At 36.0% G+C, this 22,179-nt stretch overlaps 1 protein-coding gene across 1 annotated transcript; it reads left to right on the top strand.

Annotated features, from left to right (window-relative positions):
• Positions 1 to 2,234: 2,234 nt before the first annotated feature.
• LOC18612940 (patellin-3-like) lies at positions 2,235 to 5,139 on the top strand. The gene is made up of 4 exons (XM_018114431.2): positions 2,235 to 3,713; positions 3,873 to 3,997; positions 4,082 to 4,217; positions 4,617 to 5,139. Exons 1-4 carry the CDS (start codon positions 2,397 to 2,399, stop codon positions 4,869 to 4,871), a joined length of 1,833 nt encoding a protein of 610 aa, XP_017969920.2. The 5' UTR covers positions 2,235 to 2,396; the 3' UTR covers positions 4,872 to 5,139.
• The last annotated feature ends 17,040 nt before the right edge of the window (positions 5,140 to 22,179 follow it).

The raw sequence follows: 22,179 nt of genomic DNA, 5'->3' as shown, positions 1-22,179 counted from the left end.
CACATCAGTAAAGATCTGAATATGCTCTGATATCAAATGTCACAAGTTGAAACTTAAGCCCCACTCTCGTGTGACCTTAAACTTTAAAAATAGAATTTAAGTAATCTCATAAATCATGGACTCACGTTTTCGACTTAAAAGACATACTTGATAAGTGGTGAAAGACTCATATTTATATATCCAAAATTCATTTTATCTCTTACGGATGTGTACAACAACAATTATCCTTAAGTTGAAAACTTCAGGTAAAAACCAAACTCTCCTGTCTCTAAAAACAAACCACTCTCCATCCATTAGAGATGTAAACGGATGGGGTACTTGTTATTTTTGAGGTACCCGATCCCGAAATCGTTTAAATACTAAAATATCTGAACTTTATAAAAACCCGAATAAAATTAAAAGATACTACCCAAAATTGAACCCTATTAGAATAACACTAACCGTTAATTATCCTAATTCGTTAGTTATCTGATTATTCAAAACAAATTTTCAGTATTCGGATACCCATGTAATAGCCTGAACCCGAAACTTGAAATCCAAATAAAAAATGTTCTACGTTAATTCATATATAATTAACTAACAATTAAAACCTATTCCACACTTAAAATCAACAACAATACAATGGGCTTGAAATAGGGTATTATCTAGTCTTTATTACATTATGTTATCTTCTATATATTTCTAGTGTTATTTTATGTTATCTTAAATGAAAAATTAAGAAAGTAGATATAAAGTAAAATTTTTATATTTTATATGTTTTTCTAGTCTTTATTTATATATGGTAGATAAGTAATAAGTGGGAAGGAAATAGATATAAGATACCAAATGAAATTAAATTAATTGAAAAGATAATTAAAGTTACTTAAAGAAAAATTAAACATAAATTAAGGAAAAATATTACATGTTGCTTCCGAAAGGTTAAAGTCTTTATTAAACAAAATGATGATATGTTATTATGTTGCATCATATCTCAAATAATATAAATTAATTTTACATTTGTTAGTTTACAAGTTCAACTAAGATAAAAATTTTATATATTTAAGTTTGTATCATAGTTTAAGTAATATAAATTAATTTTGCATTTGTTAGTTTACAAGTTCAACTAATATAAAAATTTTATATATTTAAATTTGTATCATAGTTTAAGTAATATAAATAAATTTTACATTTGTTAGTTTACAAGTTCAACTAATATAAAAATTTTATATATTTAAATTTGCATCATAGTTCAAGTAATATAAATTAATTTTACATTTGTTAGTTTATAAGTTCAACTAATATAAAAATTTTACAAGTAATATCACTATAATTGGATTCTATATGGGTACCAAGTACCCGAAACTCGAAATAAATATAATCGAGTTCTAGTTTCAGGTACCCTAAAGGTGATACCTAAACTTACTCAAACTCGAATCAAATACTAAAAGTAATACCTGAACTTGACCTGTAATCAATTATGGAATACACAAATCTTATTTTATTAGATTGAATACACACGAATATCTAATTATTAAATACCCATTTACATCCCTACCCTTTATTATGGGGCAAAAATTTTTGAGTTGTAAAAAGTGTGATTCCTATTTTATTTTTTAGTATTTTGCTTGACCGAATTTGGCATCGATTTTTGCTTAAAAAGGGAGTATAAATATTTAATTATTTTTTTAAAAAACAACAACTTGGTAATTCTAATAAAAGAATTGATCCGGATGAAATAATGAGAATAAAACAAAGCAGTAATAAGTGAGTAGCGGATAACTCGATGGAAGTTGATTGTCACGTCTTAGTAGGTCCCACATATTGTTCAACGGTGGAGATGCAGAATAGGACATAGAGATGGAGAGGATCCTAGGTGTCCAATGTCCCACGCATTAACGGTTGAATTTCTGCACTTTTTGCCTTTCTGCAGTTGCAGTTGGGGTGTTTGTAGGCCCAAGCATCAATGTATCATGATGATACAAAACACACTCGACTTGTAACACATGTTTGGAATCTCAAATGAAAATGCCGCCACCTGCGCCGATGATTTGACCGTAACGCCCGTTGGGATGGCAATGGCTCACCATTAGGCAAGCTAATGAACGCTAGCAAAGCTTGACAGATTGTAAAACGGATGGTAGTGGGTCCCCAGTACCCCACACCAAATTGATAATAACTCCAAGCTGGCTTATATGAGCTTTCCTTTGACAGGTTGTTTTTCTGCTTAACCCAACCCCACTCCTGCCCTTAACCTCGACCAACCTCTTCTCTCTCCCATCTCTTTAAAAAGTGCCTTCTCTCCAGTCTCCCCTCATCTCTCCAAACTCATATACTCTCTCATTTCGATTTCATTATTATTATCTTTTCCTTTTTTCTTATTTTTACATTACAGTTTACATCAAGAATCAACATTAGCTATGGCTGACGAAGTTCAGAACACAGCCTCCGATGTAGTGCCGCAAGTAGACGAGGTGGTTGTTGTTCCTGACGTGCCACAAGCTGAGAAATCTCCGGCCGCTGCAGCAGTCGGGAAAGAGCCACCTCCGGTACCCGAAAGCGATGAAGAACCGGTGAAACCAAAGCAGGTTGAGGAGGCTTTAGAAACAGAGGTATCAAAACCCGATGTGGATGATCAAGAAAAAGTTCCTCAGTCGGGTTCTTTCAAGGAAGAGAGCAGCAGGGTTGCTGATCTTCTTGAGAATGAAAAGAAAGCGCTTGAAGAACTTAAGCAACTTGTTCAAGAAGCGCTTAACAAGCATGAGTCTGGCGGGTTAGCAATGCCTCAACAACCGGAAGCAGCTAAAGAGGACGAGAAGAAAGAGCTGGTGGTGACAGAGAACGAGAAGAAAGAGGTGGTGGTGACAGAGGATGAGAAGGAACCTGCCAAAGAAGAGCCAAAGGATGAAGTGGTTACCGATGAACCACCAATACCCAAAACAGAAACAGAAACAGAAACTGTAGCCGAAGCAAAGAAGGAACCAGAAAAGGAAGAAACTATCAATCTGCTTGAAACGGAGGGTATTGAAGAGAAGGTTGCTGCTACTGCTGTCTCCGACACTGTGGAAGATGATGGTGCCAAGACCGTAGAAGCCATTGAAGAGACTATTGTTTCAGTCTCTTCTTCAGTTCAACCAGAGCAACCAGCTGCAGCTAAAGAGCCTGCAGAGGCTGATGTGGTCTTGGAAGAAACACAAGAAGATGCTAAAACAGAGGATCAAGTGCCTCCAGAGGATATGTCAATATGGGGCATACCACTTCTTGCAGATGAGAGAAGCGATGTTATTCTCCTCAAATTTCTAAGAGCCAGAGATTTCAAGGTGAAAGACGCATTCGCAATGCTTAAAAACACGATTCGTTGGAGAAAGGAGTTCGGCATTGATGAATTGATAGAACAAGATTTGGGTGATGATTTGGAGAAGGTGGTGTTTATGCATGGTTTTGACAAGGAAGGACATCCGGTGTGCTATAACGTGTACGGGGAGTTCCAAAACAAGGAGCTTTACCAGAAAACATTTTCGGATGAAGAGAAGAGGCAAAAGTTCTTGAGGTGGAGAATCCAATTCCTGGAGAAGAGTATTAGGATACTGGATTTCAGGCCCGGTGGCATTTGTACTATTGTTCAGGTCAATGACTTGAAGAATTCTCCAGGACCTGCTAAGTGGGAGCTTAGACAAGCTACCAAACAGGCCCTTCAATTGCTCCAGGACAACTATCCAGAATTTGTTGCCAGACAGGTATAACTCTTATTGTTATTACTATTTTTTTTTCTTTTCCTTTCATGCAATATTATCAGTATGTTTTTTATTTTATTTTATTTTGCCAATAGCAACTGTAACAGTTTGCATCTTGGGTCTTACCTTTGTTTCTGATTGGCGTTCTGGCTGTTTGTTCAGGTGTTCATCAATGTACCTTGGTGGTACCTTGCAGTCAATAGGATGATAAGTCCATTTTTGACCCAAAGAACTAGAAGCAAGTTTGTCTTTGCTGGCCCTTCAAAATCTGCAGAGACGCTTTTCAGGTTGGTGTATAATTTGCTCCATTTCTCTCTCAACCTTCACTATTTGCGTTGGTTTATCTGAAATTACTTGTTCTGTACATTCAGGTACATCGCTGCTGAGCAAGTACCAGTCAAATATGGAGGACTGAGCAAAGACGGTGAATTCGCCAACACTGACGCCGTTACTGAGATAACTGTTAAGCCATCGGCGAAGCACACAGTAGAGTTTCCAGTTACTGAGGTAGGTGGCTTTTCTTCTGTCTCTCTGGTCAAGGGTAGTTTTCACTTTTTTAAGATTCCAAAGCAGAAAACTTTGGCCCCGGGCTTTGGGATTCGGGTAGTACTGACTTTGAATAGGGCGTTTATCTTTGGATCCTCTGTACACCATTCCTCTATTTGTAATTTGCTGGTACCACTTGTGTAGGCCTCTTGTCCAACAACAGGAGGGACCTATCTTTAGAAAATTGGAGAATTAAAAAAAAAATTTAGAGTAAAACAAGTACTTACAGTTAATTAACTGCAGATTTGATATAGCGTTGAAAATTGGTTGAAGCTTAAATCATGAATTAAATGAGTGTGTAGTCGTTTACCTTTTTATTTGGGTGGAGGATCATAGGAGTAATTTTGGTTTGTTACGCAGACATGCCTTCTGACATGGGAGGTCAGAGTTGTTGGATGGGATGTTAGCTATGGTGCAGAATTCGTACCTAGTGCTGAAGACAGCTACACAGTTATAATCCAGAAGGCTAGGAAGGTTGCATCTACTGAAGAACCCGTGGTTTGCAACAATTTCAAGATTGGTGAACCTGGCAAGGTTATTCTCACCATTGACAATCCCACCTCAAAGAAGAAGAAGCTCCTCTATCGCCTCAAGACCAAGCCTACATCTGATTAAATGAGAGCCAAAAACAAGGCATTCATCTTTAAGATCATTACAGCTGGGAGGATGAAATTATTCTGTTTGCTCTTGCTCTGCTTCAAGAAAAATGAAGCTTTTAACATTAATTTTGGAAGTTGTTTACTATATATATATACTTCAGGGTTTTGTTTATAATCTATACTCTATACCGCGTCCAAGCTGTATTCTTTTCCCTTGTAAATTCAAAACTGTTTTTGGTTTGTGGGATTCCAACGGATGCATAATATTCTTTTGGGCTCATTAATTTTCTCGTGGCCTCCATTTTCGAGGAAAACGACTCTCTATCTTCAATGTTCAACTGCTTCTTCCATTATTCGTAGGTTGATGCCTGTTTTAGGAATTTTTTGCTTCTACACTGCAAGTCTTTAAGGATGCAAAGACCAACATACTGAAGAGTACAAATCTATAAAAAGAAACTATCATCAACTTATATATATTCAAGTTAAATAGACGGGCTTTTGGCTGATTATTGAAATGATATATATTTTTGTATATATTGCATACGAGGAAGTTTAGGGAAGAGGAAGGATTGAAACCTTAGATTTTGCCCTTCAAATGAGGATAACAACTATTTAATTTTGAGTTGTATTCCCAATTTAAAATACAGAAAGCTGGGAATTGAAAGAATGCCAAATTTATTAATTTTGGGTATTTTCTTTTATTTATTATTTATTATTTGTTAGTGTAGAAAGCTCAAAATAACTAAGACTAAAAGGAGGTGAATTGGACTTTTTAAAAATCTTTCTAAACTTAGTGAAAAATCAAACTTTCTTGAGACAAATTTTGGTACTTGAGTTGAAAACAAAGGAGTTGATATTCTTCAAATAAATTTGTAGCAATGAAAGCCAAAATAAAGATAAAGACAAAGGCCCAAGTACTTTTATAGAAGTTTGGCTGTCTCAAAGAAATTTTAAATTCATTATGAAAAATGCTTTGTAACAAGTTCAAGCAAAACCTTTACATTGTCTTTTTTCGAGCTCAAGCACAATCCTCACAATGCTTTTTTACCTAGTTCAAACACAACCCATATAAACTTTTCAAGACTAAGTTAGAACCTATCAAGCCCGGCTCTATAATATGTTTATTATGTCATTCCTACATAAGAATGCATGTTTACTTACTTGGGTATCTCGAAAATCGTTAAAGGACGGTAATGTACCAAATGGTACAATTAAGTTGAATTAAGCCTCGAATTAGTTCAAATGGAGATTTTAAGATGAAATTGAGAATTTTAAATTCTCAGAATGATTTAATATGGTGATTCGGAGTTCAAGAATCGATTTAGAGTGAAATTACAATTTTCATGACCTAGGGGCAAAATGGTCATTTTGCCACCCAAGGGCAAAATTGTAATTTTACACACCCAACACTTGTCATGCCCATGGATTTCATCCATTGACATTTTATATTGTGAATAATTGAAATATTTTATGTGGTGGAGAAAGAAAGCTTAATAGTTAAGAATTTAAAAATAGACCAATGGTAAGGTGACAAGTGTCAAGCTTTTATTTTTTAATTATTTTCCTTATAAATTAGCACAAAACCAGCCCATTTCTCTTCATTATGGTCGGCCTCACCAAGGAAAAGCAAGAAAAAAGAAGAACAAAACCCTAGGTGGAAAAATTCAAGAGAAAAGTGTGAAAATTTAAGGAAACAAGTGAAAAAAAGTAAGATTTTTTCAATTTAAGCTTGAGATCTCTCTTTCTTAAGCATTTTTTCTTATTTTCCATGGTTGAATCACATGAAATCATGATAAATCCCTTGCTGGCCGAACACTTAGAGGGAGGTTTTGATGCTTGATTTGGTTAGATTTCAATGTATTTTAGTGTTTTTAGTTAGTTAGTGATGTGTAGTATGAAAAGCCAATAAGAAAAATTCACTTCCTCCCATCACCCATCATTGGCCGAATCTTCCATGTAGAGTGTGTATGGTAGATTTGATTTTATTTCAAGTGAATTGGTTAGGAAATGATGAATTACGGTGAGAAAATCAAGTGGGAAAAATCATAGTGTTGATGCACCCACCATGGCCGAAATTTCCAAGAGAAAATGTGAAAATGATTTTGCTAAATTTTATGCTATTTGACTTGTGTTTGATGGTTTGGAGAGTTGGAAGAAAAATGGAGTTAATTGGAGTTGAATTGGACATATTGGCCAATTAATCGAGTGATAGATCGAATTAGGCCAATACCGTTTTGTTTAGGTAGACAATTGAATTTGTGTAGAATACAATGTTTAGACGATAATCCTAACAATTTGCATTCCATTTCATGCATCCATATAGTTTTGTAACAGTTTAGCACCAATGTGGTAAATTGCTTGATTGTGCATTATGTTTAGGTGGTGAATCCTCCAATAAGGGTAAAGAGATAGTACCCGAGGATCAGGAATCGGAGTACTCGGAACTCGATTTTCATTACAGTGAGTAACCTTATCATCATCTTGATTATCTGAAGTGAATTTTAATTCGTTTTTGTGATTTTATGGAAAATGTGATTAAATGAAATGATTTTATAAAATTGTCTTGAAATTGAATGATGGTTTTGAAAATGAAGTAATTAGAGACTACTTGCTGTGTTATAAATTATGTTTTGAATTGAATGGCTTATGATAATGTGGGCATGAATGGCTGGATGGGTATTTGTGTTGAAAATGTATAAACTGTTGTTTGCCTTGGTAGGCTAGATAATGATAAAACTACCATGTCATGCTGTTGAATTTTTATTAAATTGGTGGGTTATAGATTGGTCACTGCAGTGGCGAGTTCTGTGGACCAGCCTATTAGAGGGGCACGAAATCTAGGTATATTCTTACCTCGGTTAGAGAGGAGCGTATGGTAACTCATGAGGTAAAACTTTAGAGTTCACTTCACGCCAAACCACCACGTGAGGGTGAACTCAGCCAACGCCAAGGAACGACTATGTTTTCAAAATAAAAACATAATTTATGCGTACATGACTTTTTAACAGCCTTAGCGGACTTGGTTGGGATAGCCCCAGTGTCACGACCCGGTACTCCCCTCGAGCCCGTGACAATCGCCGCGGTGTCCCGGTAGACACTTATTGCCCGAAATGTCAATCCGAAACCTCGCAAGGCTTTACTATCAATTTCTCATTTCCCTTGTGAGCAACCATTGTCAAATATCGTGTTCTAAAAGATTTTAAACTGTTTCCAACTAAAAACAAACAAAATATTAATTTTCGTCTCACAGGGGTATTTTGGTCATTTTTTCTCAAAATTTTTGAAACTGGCTAAAACGTAATATATAAGTACAAAACACATAATTCATATTCAAAATGAGTTTAAAATTCTAAAATCTTCATTTAAAACGAAATTACGGTTATTTGAATATAATAAGAAAATAAAAGAAATATTAAGTAAAAGATTCTATTTTCTTATAAAACAATATTTATAGAGTTATACGTGAATAATTTTTATAGCGTAAAAGCTAAATAAATTTATACATACTGAAATATAGTAAGCCAAAATATTTAATTTAATTTATAATAACAAGAGGGCCCCCGAATAAACAAAAGTAAAGAGGACTGTAAACCTACGGTTTTGAAAATGCAGATCCAACGGTAGTCCTCAATGAGATCAACTATCTATAGCCTATACTAAACCTGAAATGAGTGAAAAAGAGGGTGGTGAGATTATAAAATCTCAATGAGTAAACAGACATCATCATAAATATCTAGAGTTGAGTACATGGAGACAATAAAGTAAATCATCGTAAACTGAGTCTCAACATTAGAATACATTTCATTTAAAATACGTAAAAAAACTAATGAATCTCATAAAACTAGGCTTGTGCCATAAATCCATTATCGGGGACACCTTGGCCGAGGCATCCTACCAAGACCGCCAAGGCTATTAAAATTCACATTTCACATAAATCATGTTTTTGTTTTGAAAACATGGCCATACCTTGGCGTTGGCTGAGTTCCCCCTCACTTGGTCGTTTGACGTGAAGTGAACTCTAAGCTTGACCCTAGGAGATTCCCTACGTGTCTCTTCGTTCAAGGTAAGAATATAATGAGGTTTACCGTACCCCTCTAAAAGGCTGGTCCACAGAAACCCCCTACTGTAGTGATTAATTAATATATAATCCACCATACAATAAAACTCAATCACATGATATGGCAATTTTGTAATTCACAGTCTTTCAAGGCAACCAAACAATTCTCATTTCAATACAATTGCCAACTAGCCAATCATGCCCGATTTATCATAAGCCAATCAATTTAAACAAGCAAATTGCCACAATTAACAGTCTTCGTGTACTCTATTTTTCAAAATCATTATTAATTTCAAAACAATTTATAATTTAATTTCATTGAAACACATTTATTCATAAAACATGAAAATTTACCTTTTTAAATTCCTTTTTCCATAAAATTCATGCAATCCCCTAAAAACCACCCTAGATAATTAAAATGACAGTAAGTTTACTCACAATGTCTAGAATGCAGACTTTCGAAGTACTCTGTCTACTGGTCCTCGGATGTAATTTCCTTGCCTTTATTGGAGGACTCACCACCTTGATATAGTACAAAATTGAAAAACTCACTGCATTGGTACTAAATTGAAATTAAACTAATTTAGACTATTAATGCATAATATGGAATGCAAAAATGCACTGATAACTATCTAAACTCGGTATTGGCCTAATTCGTCTTATCACCCGATTAAATTACTAACGCGTCCAATTTAATCCCAAATTAATTTTTTTTTTCAGTTTTTATACCTCAATTGCACCCAAATTGACTTAATGTCCCTCAGTGTGGTGCAAATTATCAATCTCGATAGTAAATTACGAAAATACCCCTAGTGGGTAAAAATTCGTATTTTTGCTTCAAAAATTTCCATCATTTTTTTGGGCTCATAATTCATCATTTCTTAACCAATTCTCCTAGAATAAAAATCAAACTCATCCTCACTCATACATGGTAAATTCGGCCATTAATGGTTGTGGGAGAAAATAAATTCTTTTCTTGTTGTTTTGTTTCTAAATATGCTAAACTAACTAAAAACACTAACATAACTTAAAATCAAATTAATCTAACAACTTTCTCTCTCCTAACCCATTTTGATCAGCCAACAATTCATCATAAAAACATGTAATTTAAGCATGGAAAATAAGGAGAAATGCTTAAGGAAAATAGATTTCAAGCTTAAGTTGAAAAATCCTACCTTTTTCACTTGTTTTCCTTGATTTTTCACACTTTTTCTCTTGAAATTCCTCACCTAGGGTTTGTTCTTCCTCTCTTTCTCTCTCTTCCTTGCTTGGCTGAATATTTGGAGACTAATGGGCTGATTTATGCTGATTTTTTAGTTAAATAATAAAATATCCTAAGCTTGACACATGGCATTTTCTTATTGGTCCATTTTTAAAATTTTAAAAATTTAAACATTTTATTTCCACCACATGATTAGTCAAGGGTCAAAGATGAAGATAAAGGAAGACCATGTGCTGGAAAAAATGTCCTGATGGTGGAAAATTACTATTTTACCCTTTTACTCCAAATTATACCGAAATTAAAAATTTTCACTTCTAAACCTCAAATGATACTCCAATAAGTCAAATTATACTCTAATAAGTCAAATGACGTCAAAAACTCTTTTCTAAAATTCTCATTTTGTCCCTAAGTGGCAAATTGATCCTCAAACTCCGAATTATCATTTTGAGTCATCCTTGGACTGTGATAATCTTAATCTCACCTTAAAATTCCTATTTGATCTAGTTCAAGGATTAAATCAACTTTGTTGTACCTCTAGGTACAATACCGACTTTTGTAAATTTTTTGAGACTCTCCTAGCATGCAATCATGCTATCATCACATGTATGTCATGAATAGTATTTTATAAGGTCGGACTTTACACCCAGTCCAAGGTATCCCTGACAACTGAGTATGAGAATGATTTTGACATGAGCCAAGCTTTTTAGAAAATCATAAGCCTCGTTGTTTATTTGGGTGAAATGAATCTATTTTATCCTATTAAAATGAGTTCGAAATGCTGTGAATCATTTTTATACTAATCTATTTTATCTGTCTCCATTTACTCAGCTTTAGATATTTTAGATGGTATTTGTTTACTCACTGAGATTATATAATCTCACCACCCTCCTTTCCACCCATTTCAGGCTCAAGATAGTCGGTAGATAACTCATTTCGTTGAGGGTTACAGTTGGACTTGCATCCTTAAAAACTGTAGGTTCACAGCCTTCATTACTTTTAGCCATTCGGGGGCCCACATGTCATTGTTAAATGTTTTGAATGCCTAGCTGCGTGTGCTACTATATGTAGGAATTTATTTTGCTTTTACGCTTAAAAAATTATTTACGTAGCGTTCTATAAAAATTGTTTTATGAAAAATTAGAATATTTTATTCATTATTTTTATTTTATTCCATTAGCTATAATTTTACTTTAAATGAATGTTTTAGATACCTAAACTTATTTTCGGTTATGAAATGTGTAAATTTATCTCATATACTACGTTTTAGCGGGTTTCAAAATTTTTTTAAAAAATAACCAAAATACCCCTATGTAGTTGAAATTTCTCTTTGACTGTTTTTGAATTGAAATTGGTTCATATCACTTTAAAACATGATTTTAGTAACTAATACTCACAAGGGAAGCAAGAAAACTGATGTTAAGCCTTGCGAGGTTTCGATTGGTATTCTGGATAATGAATGTCTATCGAGACATCACGGCGGTTATCATGGGCTCGATGGGAGTTCTGGGTCGTGACAGAACCTTTACAAGAGTTTTTACAAAGAGTAGATAGCAATAAATGCCCCTTAAAGGCTGATAAGCTAAGTGTTTAAGCTTTGAATAAAGTGGGTACAATAAATCTCACAATATTAACTCAAGAATATCAACCAATGGCTTTGAATGCTTTGAAAGGAAGATTTATATGAAGTGCTAAAGTGAAGCAAATGTAGTTGGAGCTTTTCTCAAATGTTGAAGCAATTTCAAAGTTTTCTCTTGCTTTTAAATGAGTGGAAAGCCTTCTTTTAAACCCTCTTGAGGAAATAGAGCCGTTAAAGACTAGTTGGAGTTGAAAATTATTGTTGGAAACATTTATTGCTAAGCTACAATGTCTCTAGGGTCGAGTATATATGATGTAAAGCTTGACCTTATAAAATACTTGTCATGACATATATGTGATGAATAGCATGTTTGCATGCTAGAAGAATCCTGAAAAATTTACAAAAGTAGGTATTATACCTAGAGGTACAACAAAGTTGATTTAAGCCTCAAACTAGATCAAATGGAGATTTTATGGTGAAATTGAAAATTTTACAGTCCAAGAATGATTTAAAATGATGATTTGGAATTCGAGGATCAATTTAGAGTTAAACTAAAAATTTCACTATCTATGGGTAAAATGGTAATTTTACCACTCGAGGATAAAATGAGAATTTTTTTAAAAGATTTTGATCACATTTGACTTATTGGAGTATGATTTGAGGTTGAGAAGTGAAAAAAATTGTAATCCCAGTACTTTTCGGAGCATAGGGGTAAAATGGTAATTTTACCACTCTAGTGGCAAAATTGTAATTTTACACCACCAACACTTGTCATGCTCATAGAATTCATCCATTGACTTTTTATGTTATGGATAAGTAATAAAATATATGTGATGGAGATAAAAAGTTTAAATTTTTTAAAGTTTTAAAAATGGACCAATAATAATATGACACTTGTCAAGCTTAGAATATTTTATTATTTCCTTTAAAAATCAGCCTATAAACCTCTCACTTCTCTCCAAATATTCGGCCAAGCAAGGAAAAGAGGGAAACAAAGAAAGAACAAACCCTAGGTGGAGAATTTCAAGAGAAAAAGTGTGGAAAATCAAGGAAAACAAGTGAAAAAGGTAGGATTTCTCAATTTAAACTTGAAATCTATTTTCCTTAAGCATTTCTCCTTATTTTCCATGGTTAAATTTCATGTTTTCATGGTGCATTCATGGCTAGCCGAATGGTTATGGAGAGAGAATGATGTTGGATTGATTTGATTTCAAGTTATGTTAGTGTTTTTAGTTAGTTTACCATGTCTAGAAGCAAAACAACAAGAAAAGAATTCATTTTCCCCATCACCCATCAATGGCCGAACCTACCTTGTGTTGAGTGAGGATGAATTTGATTTTTTATTTTAAGAGAATTGGTTAGAAAATGATGAATTATGGTGTGGAAAAGTAGTAGGAAAAATCACGGTGTTAATGCACCATTATTGACCAAAAATTCTAAGAAGAAAAGTGAAAATGGTTTTGCCAAATTTTAGGTTATTTGACTTGTGTTTGGTGAATTAAGGTATTGGAAAAGAAATGGAGTAATTTGGAGCTAAATTGGATGCGTTGGCTAATTAATCAGGTGATAAGACGAATTAGGCCAATACCGGGTTTAGATGGTTACCCGTGCATTTTGCATTCCATATCATGCATTAGTAGTCTAAATTAGTTTAATTTCGATTTAGTACCAATGTTGTCACGACCCGGAACCTCCCTCAGGCCCATGACAATCGCCGCGACGTCCCGATTGACACTCATTATCCAGAATGCCAACCGAAACCCCGCAAGGCTTACATATCGGTTTCTTTCCTTTCCTGTGAGCAATTATTGTTAAATATCGAGTTTTTAGAGAATATATACTATTTTAGATAAAAAACAATCAAAATAAATTTTTCGCCACACAAGGGTATTTTGGTCATTTTTTTCTCAAAAATTTCAAAACTAGCTAAAACGTAATATACAAGTACAAAATACATAATTCATATTCAAAATGAGTTTAAAAGTCTAAAATCTTCATTTAAAACGAAATTACGGTTATTTGAATATAATAAGAAAATAAAAGAAATATTAAGGGAAATATTCTATTTTCTTATAAAACAATATTTATAGAGTTATACGTGAATAATTTTTTATAGCGTAAAAGCTAAATAAATTTATACATACTGAAATACAGTAAGCCAAAATATTTAATTTAATTTACAATAACAAGAGGGCCCCCGAATAAACAAAAGTAAAGAGGACTGTGAACCTACGATTTGGAAAATGCAGATCCAATGGTAGTCCTCGATGAGATCAGCTATCTACAGTCTATACTGAACCTGAAATGGGTGGAAAGGAGTTGGGTGAGATTTTGCAATCCCAATGAGTAAACAGACATTATCATAAATATCTAAAGGCGAGTAAAATGGAGGCAAGTTTAAACAACAAATTTCAACCCATTTCATAATGTTTTCAATTTATTTCTTAAACCATAAAATATTTGTAATTTACCAAAATAGTTGTTAAGGCTTATGTCTTTTATTAAAACAAGGCTCAAGCCAAAACTAATCCTCGGGGATACCTTGGCCGAGGCATCTAACCGAGTCCGCCAAGGGTGTTAAAATATTCACACGTGAAACACATTTTTATTTTTAAAACCAGCCGTCCCTTGGCGTTGGCCGAGTTACACATTCACGTGGGGGTTCGACGTGAAGTGAACTCTAATACTACCCCAGGAGTTACCCTCCTCGCCTCTACAACCGGAGTAACTATATAACTGGGTTTACCGTGCCCCTCTAATAGGCAGTCCACGAAAACCCGTCACTGCAGTGACTAACCCACCAATTTTAATGAAATTTCGACAATATAACGTGGCTTTTATTTATTTATCCAGCCTGCATAGTAAAACAACTTACATAAATTTCCCAATGCATTCACAAAATATAGCCACATATACTCATTTCTCATAAGCCATTCCTAGGAAAATATATATTTTTCAAGTCAATTTGTAGCCTCCAATTACTCAATTTCATAATCAATATAATATATTTTTATTTGTCACATTTATTCCTAAAACATCAAAAATCTCGTTTTAATCTCGTTCTCATTTCATAAAATACATAAAGGGCATTTAAAATAAACTCTAGATAATTTACAATAATAATAAGTTTACTCACCGTTTGTACAAAATAAAAGCTTTCTAAGCGCCCCGATCACTACTCGTCGGGTACGACTTCTTTGCCTTTTCCGGAAGGCTCTCCTCCTAGACACATTACAAAAATTTACACAATTCATCACATTGATGCTAAATCACTATATAATTAACTTAAATCCTATACTAATGCATGGTATGAAATGCAACAGCCTAAAACGACTTAAATGCGGTATTAACCTATTTTTGGCACTTTGCCCGATAAATTGCTAACGCGCTCCATTTTAGCTCTAAATCATCCCATTCTCTCTCCAACATTTCTAACCATTAAATATCAGCCAATAACCTTCTAAAAACAACAAAATCAGCTCACTCCCTTCCTTGGAAAATTCGGCCAAAAATGGGACATTAACTCGGTTAATTTTCTACTTTGTTTTTCTATCACATTTAATCGTTTTTCATCATTTTCTCTTCATTTCTCTTAGAATAAAATCAATTCATCATCATTGTACAGCATTGAGCATCCAGCCAAGAGTGGGTATTGTGAAAATTTACTGATTTCTTGCCCAATTTAATTTCTAAACACATTTAACTAACTAAAACTATCAATTTAACTAAAAATCAAAACCTAAAAATTTCAATTTCTCTCTCCTAGAATTTCGTCCAGCCCTTGATATCACTTTTTGATCTCTCTCCTCAAGCATGCTAAATGGAAATAAAGGCATAGGAAAGGTAGAAATCAAGCTAAAATCGAAAAATCTTACCGTTAGACGCGTAAACGGTCGAAAACCGCGAATTTCTCTTTGAATTTTCTTGTTTCTCTTTGGTTTTTCTTTTCTTCTTCCTTTCCTCTCTATTTCCTCTCTTTTCTTCCTTATGGCCGGCCAGCACTCAAAATTTGGGTTTAAATGGCTGACTTTTCATTAAAATAATATTATTTCATTAAAAAATGCCATGTGTCACTTTCCCATTGGCCCATCTTTAAAATTTCATCCATTTGTTTCCAAATTTTCACCATACACTTGTCTCATATATTCATAGCTTAGATAAAATTCTCAGACTCATCCAAAGTCTCGGTGGAGTAATTTTTGCAATTTACACTTTTGCCCCCGTAAAAGTCAAAAATTACATTTTTGCCCCAAAAATTGAAAAATTGCCCATAGACATATTTTTCATCCCTTATACTCATACCATTCTCCAATTTGTCAAATTTGATCTAAATTCTCTCAAAATCTCAAATTTTGTCCATGGATGGCAAAATTACGATTTTGCCCCTACACTCCAAAAATCACCAGAATTAAACTTTTTCACTTCCTATCATTAAATTATACTCCAAATAGTTAATCTTGGTCAAAATTTTCACTCCATGATCAAATTATTATCTTAGGTGGCAAAATGACGATTTTGCCCTTGAATATCAAAATTTCTAATTTTACCCCAAATGAACCCTCGAACTCCGAACAATCATTTTTAGTCATTCCTGGACTATAAAATATTAAATTTCATCCTACAATTCCTATTTGAACTAGTTCGAGGTTAAATCAACTCAAGTGTACCGTTAGGTACGATATCGAGTTTCGTCTTTTCTTATGTGCTTTCCTAGCATAATAACATGCTACTCAGTGCATGTATGTCATGACATGTATTTATAGGGTTGGGTTTTACAATTCTACCCCCCTTAAAATAAAATTTTGACCTCAAAATTTCACTTACCAGATTCGACAAATAGATGCGGGTATTGGTTCCTCATCTGATGCTCTACTTCCCATGTCATTTCCTCCATTCGAGCATTTTTCCACAATACTTTGACCATTGAAATACTCTTGTTTCTCAGTACTCGATCCTTTCGATCCAAGATACTCACAGGTTGTACCTCGAACTTCAAATCGTCATGCAACTCGATCGGAGGTGCTTCGAGGACGTGAGAGGGATCTGGTACATATTTCTTAAGCATGGAGACATGAAAAACGTTGTGGATCCGATCTAACTCCGGAGGTAATTCTAACCGATAAGCCACTGGTCCAATCCTTTCAATTATTCGGAATGGTCCAATATATCTCGGGTTGAGCTTTCCCCTCTTCGCAAATCGAATCACACCTTTCATTATCCAATAAAACACCATAATTTATCATGATAGTATAATCAATAAGATTTAATACTTCAAAGTATTCAAATTATTACCTTTCCAAGGAGAAACCTTAAGAAAAACTTTATCATCGATCTCAAACTCCAAGTCTTTTCTCCGTTTATCTGCATAGCTCTTCTGCCTATCCTGGGCTACCTTTAGCCTCTCTCGTATAACCTTGATCTTGTCATTAGTTAGCTCGATCAATTCCACACCCACTAACTTCCTTTCACCTACTTCATCCCAACAGAGCGGAGTTCGGCACTTCCTTCCATACAAAGCCTCGTATGGTGCCATCCCAATACTAGACTGAAAACTGTTATTATACGCGAACTCCACCAATGGCAAATGTCTGTCCCAACTCCCAATAAAGTCAATGACACAAGCCCGTAACATATCCTCCAAGGTCTGGATAGTCCTCTCTGACTGACCATCCGTCTGTGGGTGAAAAGCAGTGCTAAATTTCAATTTGGTTCCGAGAGCTTCTTGAAATTTCGGCCAGAATCGAGAAGTGAATCGAGGATCTCGATCTGACACTATAGAAACGGGAACTCCATGTAGCCTCACAATCTCATCTATATAGAGCTGAGCCAGCTTCTCAATAGAGTATGTACTATGGACAGCTAAAAAATGAGCGGACTTAGTCAACCGATCTACGATCACCCAGATCGCATCCTTTCCCCTCTGTGTCCGCGATAATCCCAAAACAAAATCCATAGTTACATGCTCCCATTTCCACTCGGGAACAGGTAAAGACTGAAGTGTACCTGCTGGCCTCTGATGCTCCGCCTTAACTTGCTGACATACGAGACACTTTGCTACGAATTCTGCTACGTCTCGCTTCATACCCGGCCACCAATAATTCTCCCTAATAGTCCTATACATCTTGGTGCTTCCGGGATGCAATGCATAGGCAGATGAATGGGCTTCTTCCATGATCGCTTGTCTCAACTGGTTTCCCTCAGGAACACAAACTCGATCTTTAAACATCAAGACGTTATCCTCTCCAAATCTGAACTCACTAACTCCCCCATCGGTCAGTTTTTGAATTTCTTTTCTTAACTCATCATCAGACCTTTGAATGTCCTTGATCTGATTAAGTAACGAAGGTCGCACAATGAAGTTTGCCAATAAGGATCCATCCTCACCATTTTTCAACTGGACCCCAAGAGATTTCATCTCTATTAATGCTGAAAAATAACAACTCTGAAGTGCTGCTAAAGACGATGAAGACTTACGACTTAAGGCATCAGCTACAACGTTCGCCTTTCCCGGATGATAGTCTATCACCAAGTCATAATCTTTTATCAACTCCAACCATCGCCTTTGCCTCAAATTAAGTTCCTTTTGGGTGAGCAAATATTTTAAACTCTTATGATCCGTAAATATCCGACAATGCTCACCATACAAGTAATGCCTCCAGATTTTTAAAGCAAACACCACTGCTGCTAACTCTAAATCATGGGTAGGGTAATTTACTTCATGCCTCTTTAGCTGTCTAGAAGCATAAGCCACAACTTTTTCATCCTGCATCAATACGCACCCCAACCCCAACTTTGAAGCATCACTATATACTACAAATCCCTTACCATTAACAGGAAGTGTTAAAACGGGAGCGGAGGTTAACCTGTTCTTTAGCTCCTGAAATCGATTCTCACAAACATCATCCCACACAAACTTAACTCCCTTACGAGTTAGACGGGTTAAAGGAGCTGCTATTAAGGAAAACCCCTGAACAAACCTCCGATAATAACCGGCTAATCCGAGGAAACTACGAATCTCCGTCACTGTCTTAGGTTGCTCCCATTGTAAAATTGCCTCTACTTTCTTAGGATCAACATATATTCCAGTTCTCGATACTACGTGTCCCAAGAATACCACTTCCTGTAACCAAAACTCACACTTCGAAAACTTTGCATACAACTGTCTTTCCCTCAAAGTTTGTAATACTATACGCAAGTGGGCAGCGTGCTCATCATTATCTCTCGAGTAAATCAGTATGTCATCAATGAACACAATAACAAACTTGTCCAAGTAAGGGTGGAACACCCTATTCATGAGATCCATAAAAGCTGCTGGTGCGTTAGTTAACCCGAAAGGCATGACCAAGAACTCATAATGACCGTACCGAGTCCTGAACGCTGTCTTGGGTACATCCTGTTCTTTAATCCTCAACTGATGATACCCAGACCTTAGATCAACCTTGGAAAACACTGTAGCTCCCTGTAATTGATCGAAAAGATCATCAATCCTCGGTAACGGATACTTGTTTTTAATGGTCATTCTGTTAAGCTGTCGGTAATCGATACATAACCGAAGTGTACCGTCTTTCTTTTTCACAAATAAAACCGGTGCTCCCCACGGAGATATACTAGGGCGTATAAAACCCTTGTCCACCAACTCTTGCAATTGTACTTTCAACTCCTTCAACTCTGCCGGAGCCATTCTATATGGAGGGATAGAAATAGGTGCGGTACCCGAAAGTAAATCAATAGGGAACTCAAGCTCTCGATCAGGAGGTAGTCCCGGTAAATCATCAGGAAATACATCAGGAAACTCACTTACTATCGGGACATTCTCTAACTTAGGTTCCCCATTTGAAGTATCAATCACGTATGCCAAATAAGTCGAATACCCTTTCTGCACTAATTTCGAAGCTTTGATGGCCGAGATTACACAGGACGGTAATACTCGACGTTTTCCTACAAACACAATCTTTGCTCCCTCCGAATTTCGGAGAATAACTTCCTTTCGAAAACAATCCACGTTCGCCCGATGTGCAGTTAACCAGTCCATACCCAATATTAGATCAAAATCTAAGATCTCTAGAGGAATTAAGTCACCCCTAAATTCTTCCTCGCCTACCCTTACCCCACAGTCTCTATAACAACTGTTTCTAACTAGCTTTTCTCCTAAAGGGGTGTGAATTACAATTTCTTCCTCTAATGGTGACAAGTTTCTATCAGCAATTGATGCAAATGTGGTGCTCACATAAGACCTATCCGAGCCAGAATCTATCAAAACATAAGCATCTTTATCAAATAAAGACATAGTACCTGTCACTGCTCCAGGTCGGACTTGTGCTTCATCTTCCGTCATAGCGAAAACTCTTGTCGAGGTACGAGTCTGTGGTCTCGAAGGTGGATGTGCCGGGGTATTACTCTCCACACCGGACCGTATGGCTACTCCCTGTCTCGGTGGCAACCCAGAAGAATCTCTCCTCTGTATATCAGTGCGAGCTGGTGAAGATGATGCAACTACCGTGGCTCGTCCTAACCGTGGGCAATTACTCCTAATATGACCCGTTTGTCCACATTGGAAACATCTTGTTGGCTCTCTACATAGCCCACTATGATAATTCCCACAATTTCTGCATCTGTCAGAACCTCCGAAACTCTTCCCAGAACCAGTCATAGCAGATCTGCTAAACCTCGAAAGTCTCTGCTGTGATGGTGGAAATGGAGGTCGAGGAGATGTCACGGAAACAGAAGTAGTGCTCCCTGAAGTCGTTGAGTCCTTGCCTCTTTTTACTGGATGACTAGAAGACATACCAGGATTCCTCCTTTTTGCAAACTCAGTCCGAATCCTCCTATTCTCAGTCGCGAGCTTCTCAGCCCGTAAAGCCATCTGTACTACCTCCTTATGTGGCTCCCTACCAGTCACTGTCATTCGCTCTCTAATCTCATTACGGAGCCCTTCCTCGAAATAGCTGGCCTGATCCTGCTCAGATTTCACCAGATCCGGCACATATAACATCAACTCGTTAAAACGAGTCTCGTACTCCTCTACAGTTAGATTTCCCTGTTTCAAACTCAGAAATTCTCTCTTCTTTTCTTTCTGATGGAAATAAGTGAAATACTGACCATCAAATTCCCTGAGAAAATCGGACCATGTCTGAGGAGTAACGGAACGGGACTTCACCAAATTCCACCAAGTACGAGCCCTCTTCTCTAATAATCTCGTAGCCACCATCAGCTTCATGTCGTCGTCTAATCTCATATCAGAGAGAGTCTCTGAAACCTGATTAATCCAGTCCTTTGCCACCGTGGCATCCAACTCACCCGTGAAAGATACACAACCCAATTGCCTAGCCTCCTTCAGCTTCTTGGAAATGGATACATCCTGTACTGGTGGTGGAACTAAAGGAGTAGTTGGAGGCACTACAGGTGGAACTTGACCAGTCTGAGCTTGACCAGCCATTGCTGCAAAGAAAGCTGCCAATGCTTGTGCTGCCTCAGTAGGCATGGCGGGAATACCCGTAGGTGGCTGAGGAGATGGAGGATGTGGAGGACTATCGGCCTGCTCAGCAGCAGGTGCTGCCCGAATGGTAGATGCAGCTGATTCCTCCTCTACTGTATTTGGCTGATGACGTTGGGAACGACCTCTTCCCCTCCCAACCGATCTAGTGAGAGGTGGACGTCCGCGTCTAGGAGGCATTGTAATCTATAAAAAATACGAGCAAGTTTAGGTAACCTTAGGCTCTATATGCAGATGCATGCATTCTATTCAACCTAACCTAACTTAACTTAATCCGGGGCCACACTGATATTGTAAATTTTTAAAACAACTTTAAAACTAAAAACTTTGATCTTTAAAACCAAAAGCTCTGATACCAATAGAATTGTCACGACCCGGAACCTCCCTCAGGCCCATGACAATCGCCGCGACGTCCCGATTGACACTCATTATCCAGAATGCCAACCGAAACCCCGCAAGGCTTACATATCGGTTTCTTTCCTTTCCTGTGAGCAATTATTGTTAAATATCGAGTTTTTAGAGAATATATACTATTTTAGATAAAAAACAATCAAAATAAATTTTTCGCCACACAAGGGTATTTTGGTCATTTTTTTCTCAAAAATTTCAAAACTAGCTAAAACGTAATATACAAGTACAAAATACATAATTCATATTCAAAATGAGTTTAAAAGTCTAAAATCTTCATTTAAAACGAAATTACGGTTATTTGAATATAATAAGAAAATAAAAGAAATATTAAGGGAAATATTCTATTTTCTTATAAAACAATATTTATAGAGTTATACGTGAATAATTTTTTATAGCGTAAAAGCTAAATAAATTTATACATACTGAAATACAGTAAGCCAAAATATTTAATTTAATTTACAATAACAAGAGGGCCCCCGAATAAACAAAAGTAAAGAGGACTGTGAACCTACGATTTGGAAAATGCAGATCCAATGGTAGTCCTCGATGAGATCAGCTATCTACA

This window comes from Theobroma cacao, chromosome 1 (assembly GCF_053813885.1).
Source record: "Theobroma cacao isolate CCN51 chromosome 1, ASM5381388v1, whole genome shotgun sequence".
NCBI classification, from domain to species: Eukaryota; Viridiplantae; Streptophyta; class Magnoliopsida; order Malvales; family Malvaceae; genus Theobroma; species Theobroma cacao.
Note: the sequence above shows the minus strand (reverse complement) of the source record. Positions and strands in the feature narration are given on the sequence as shown.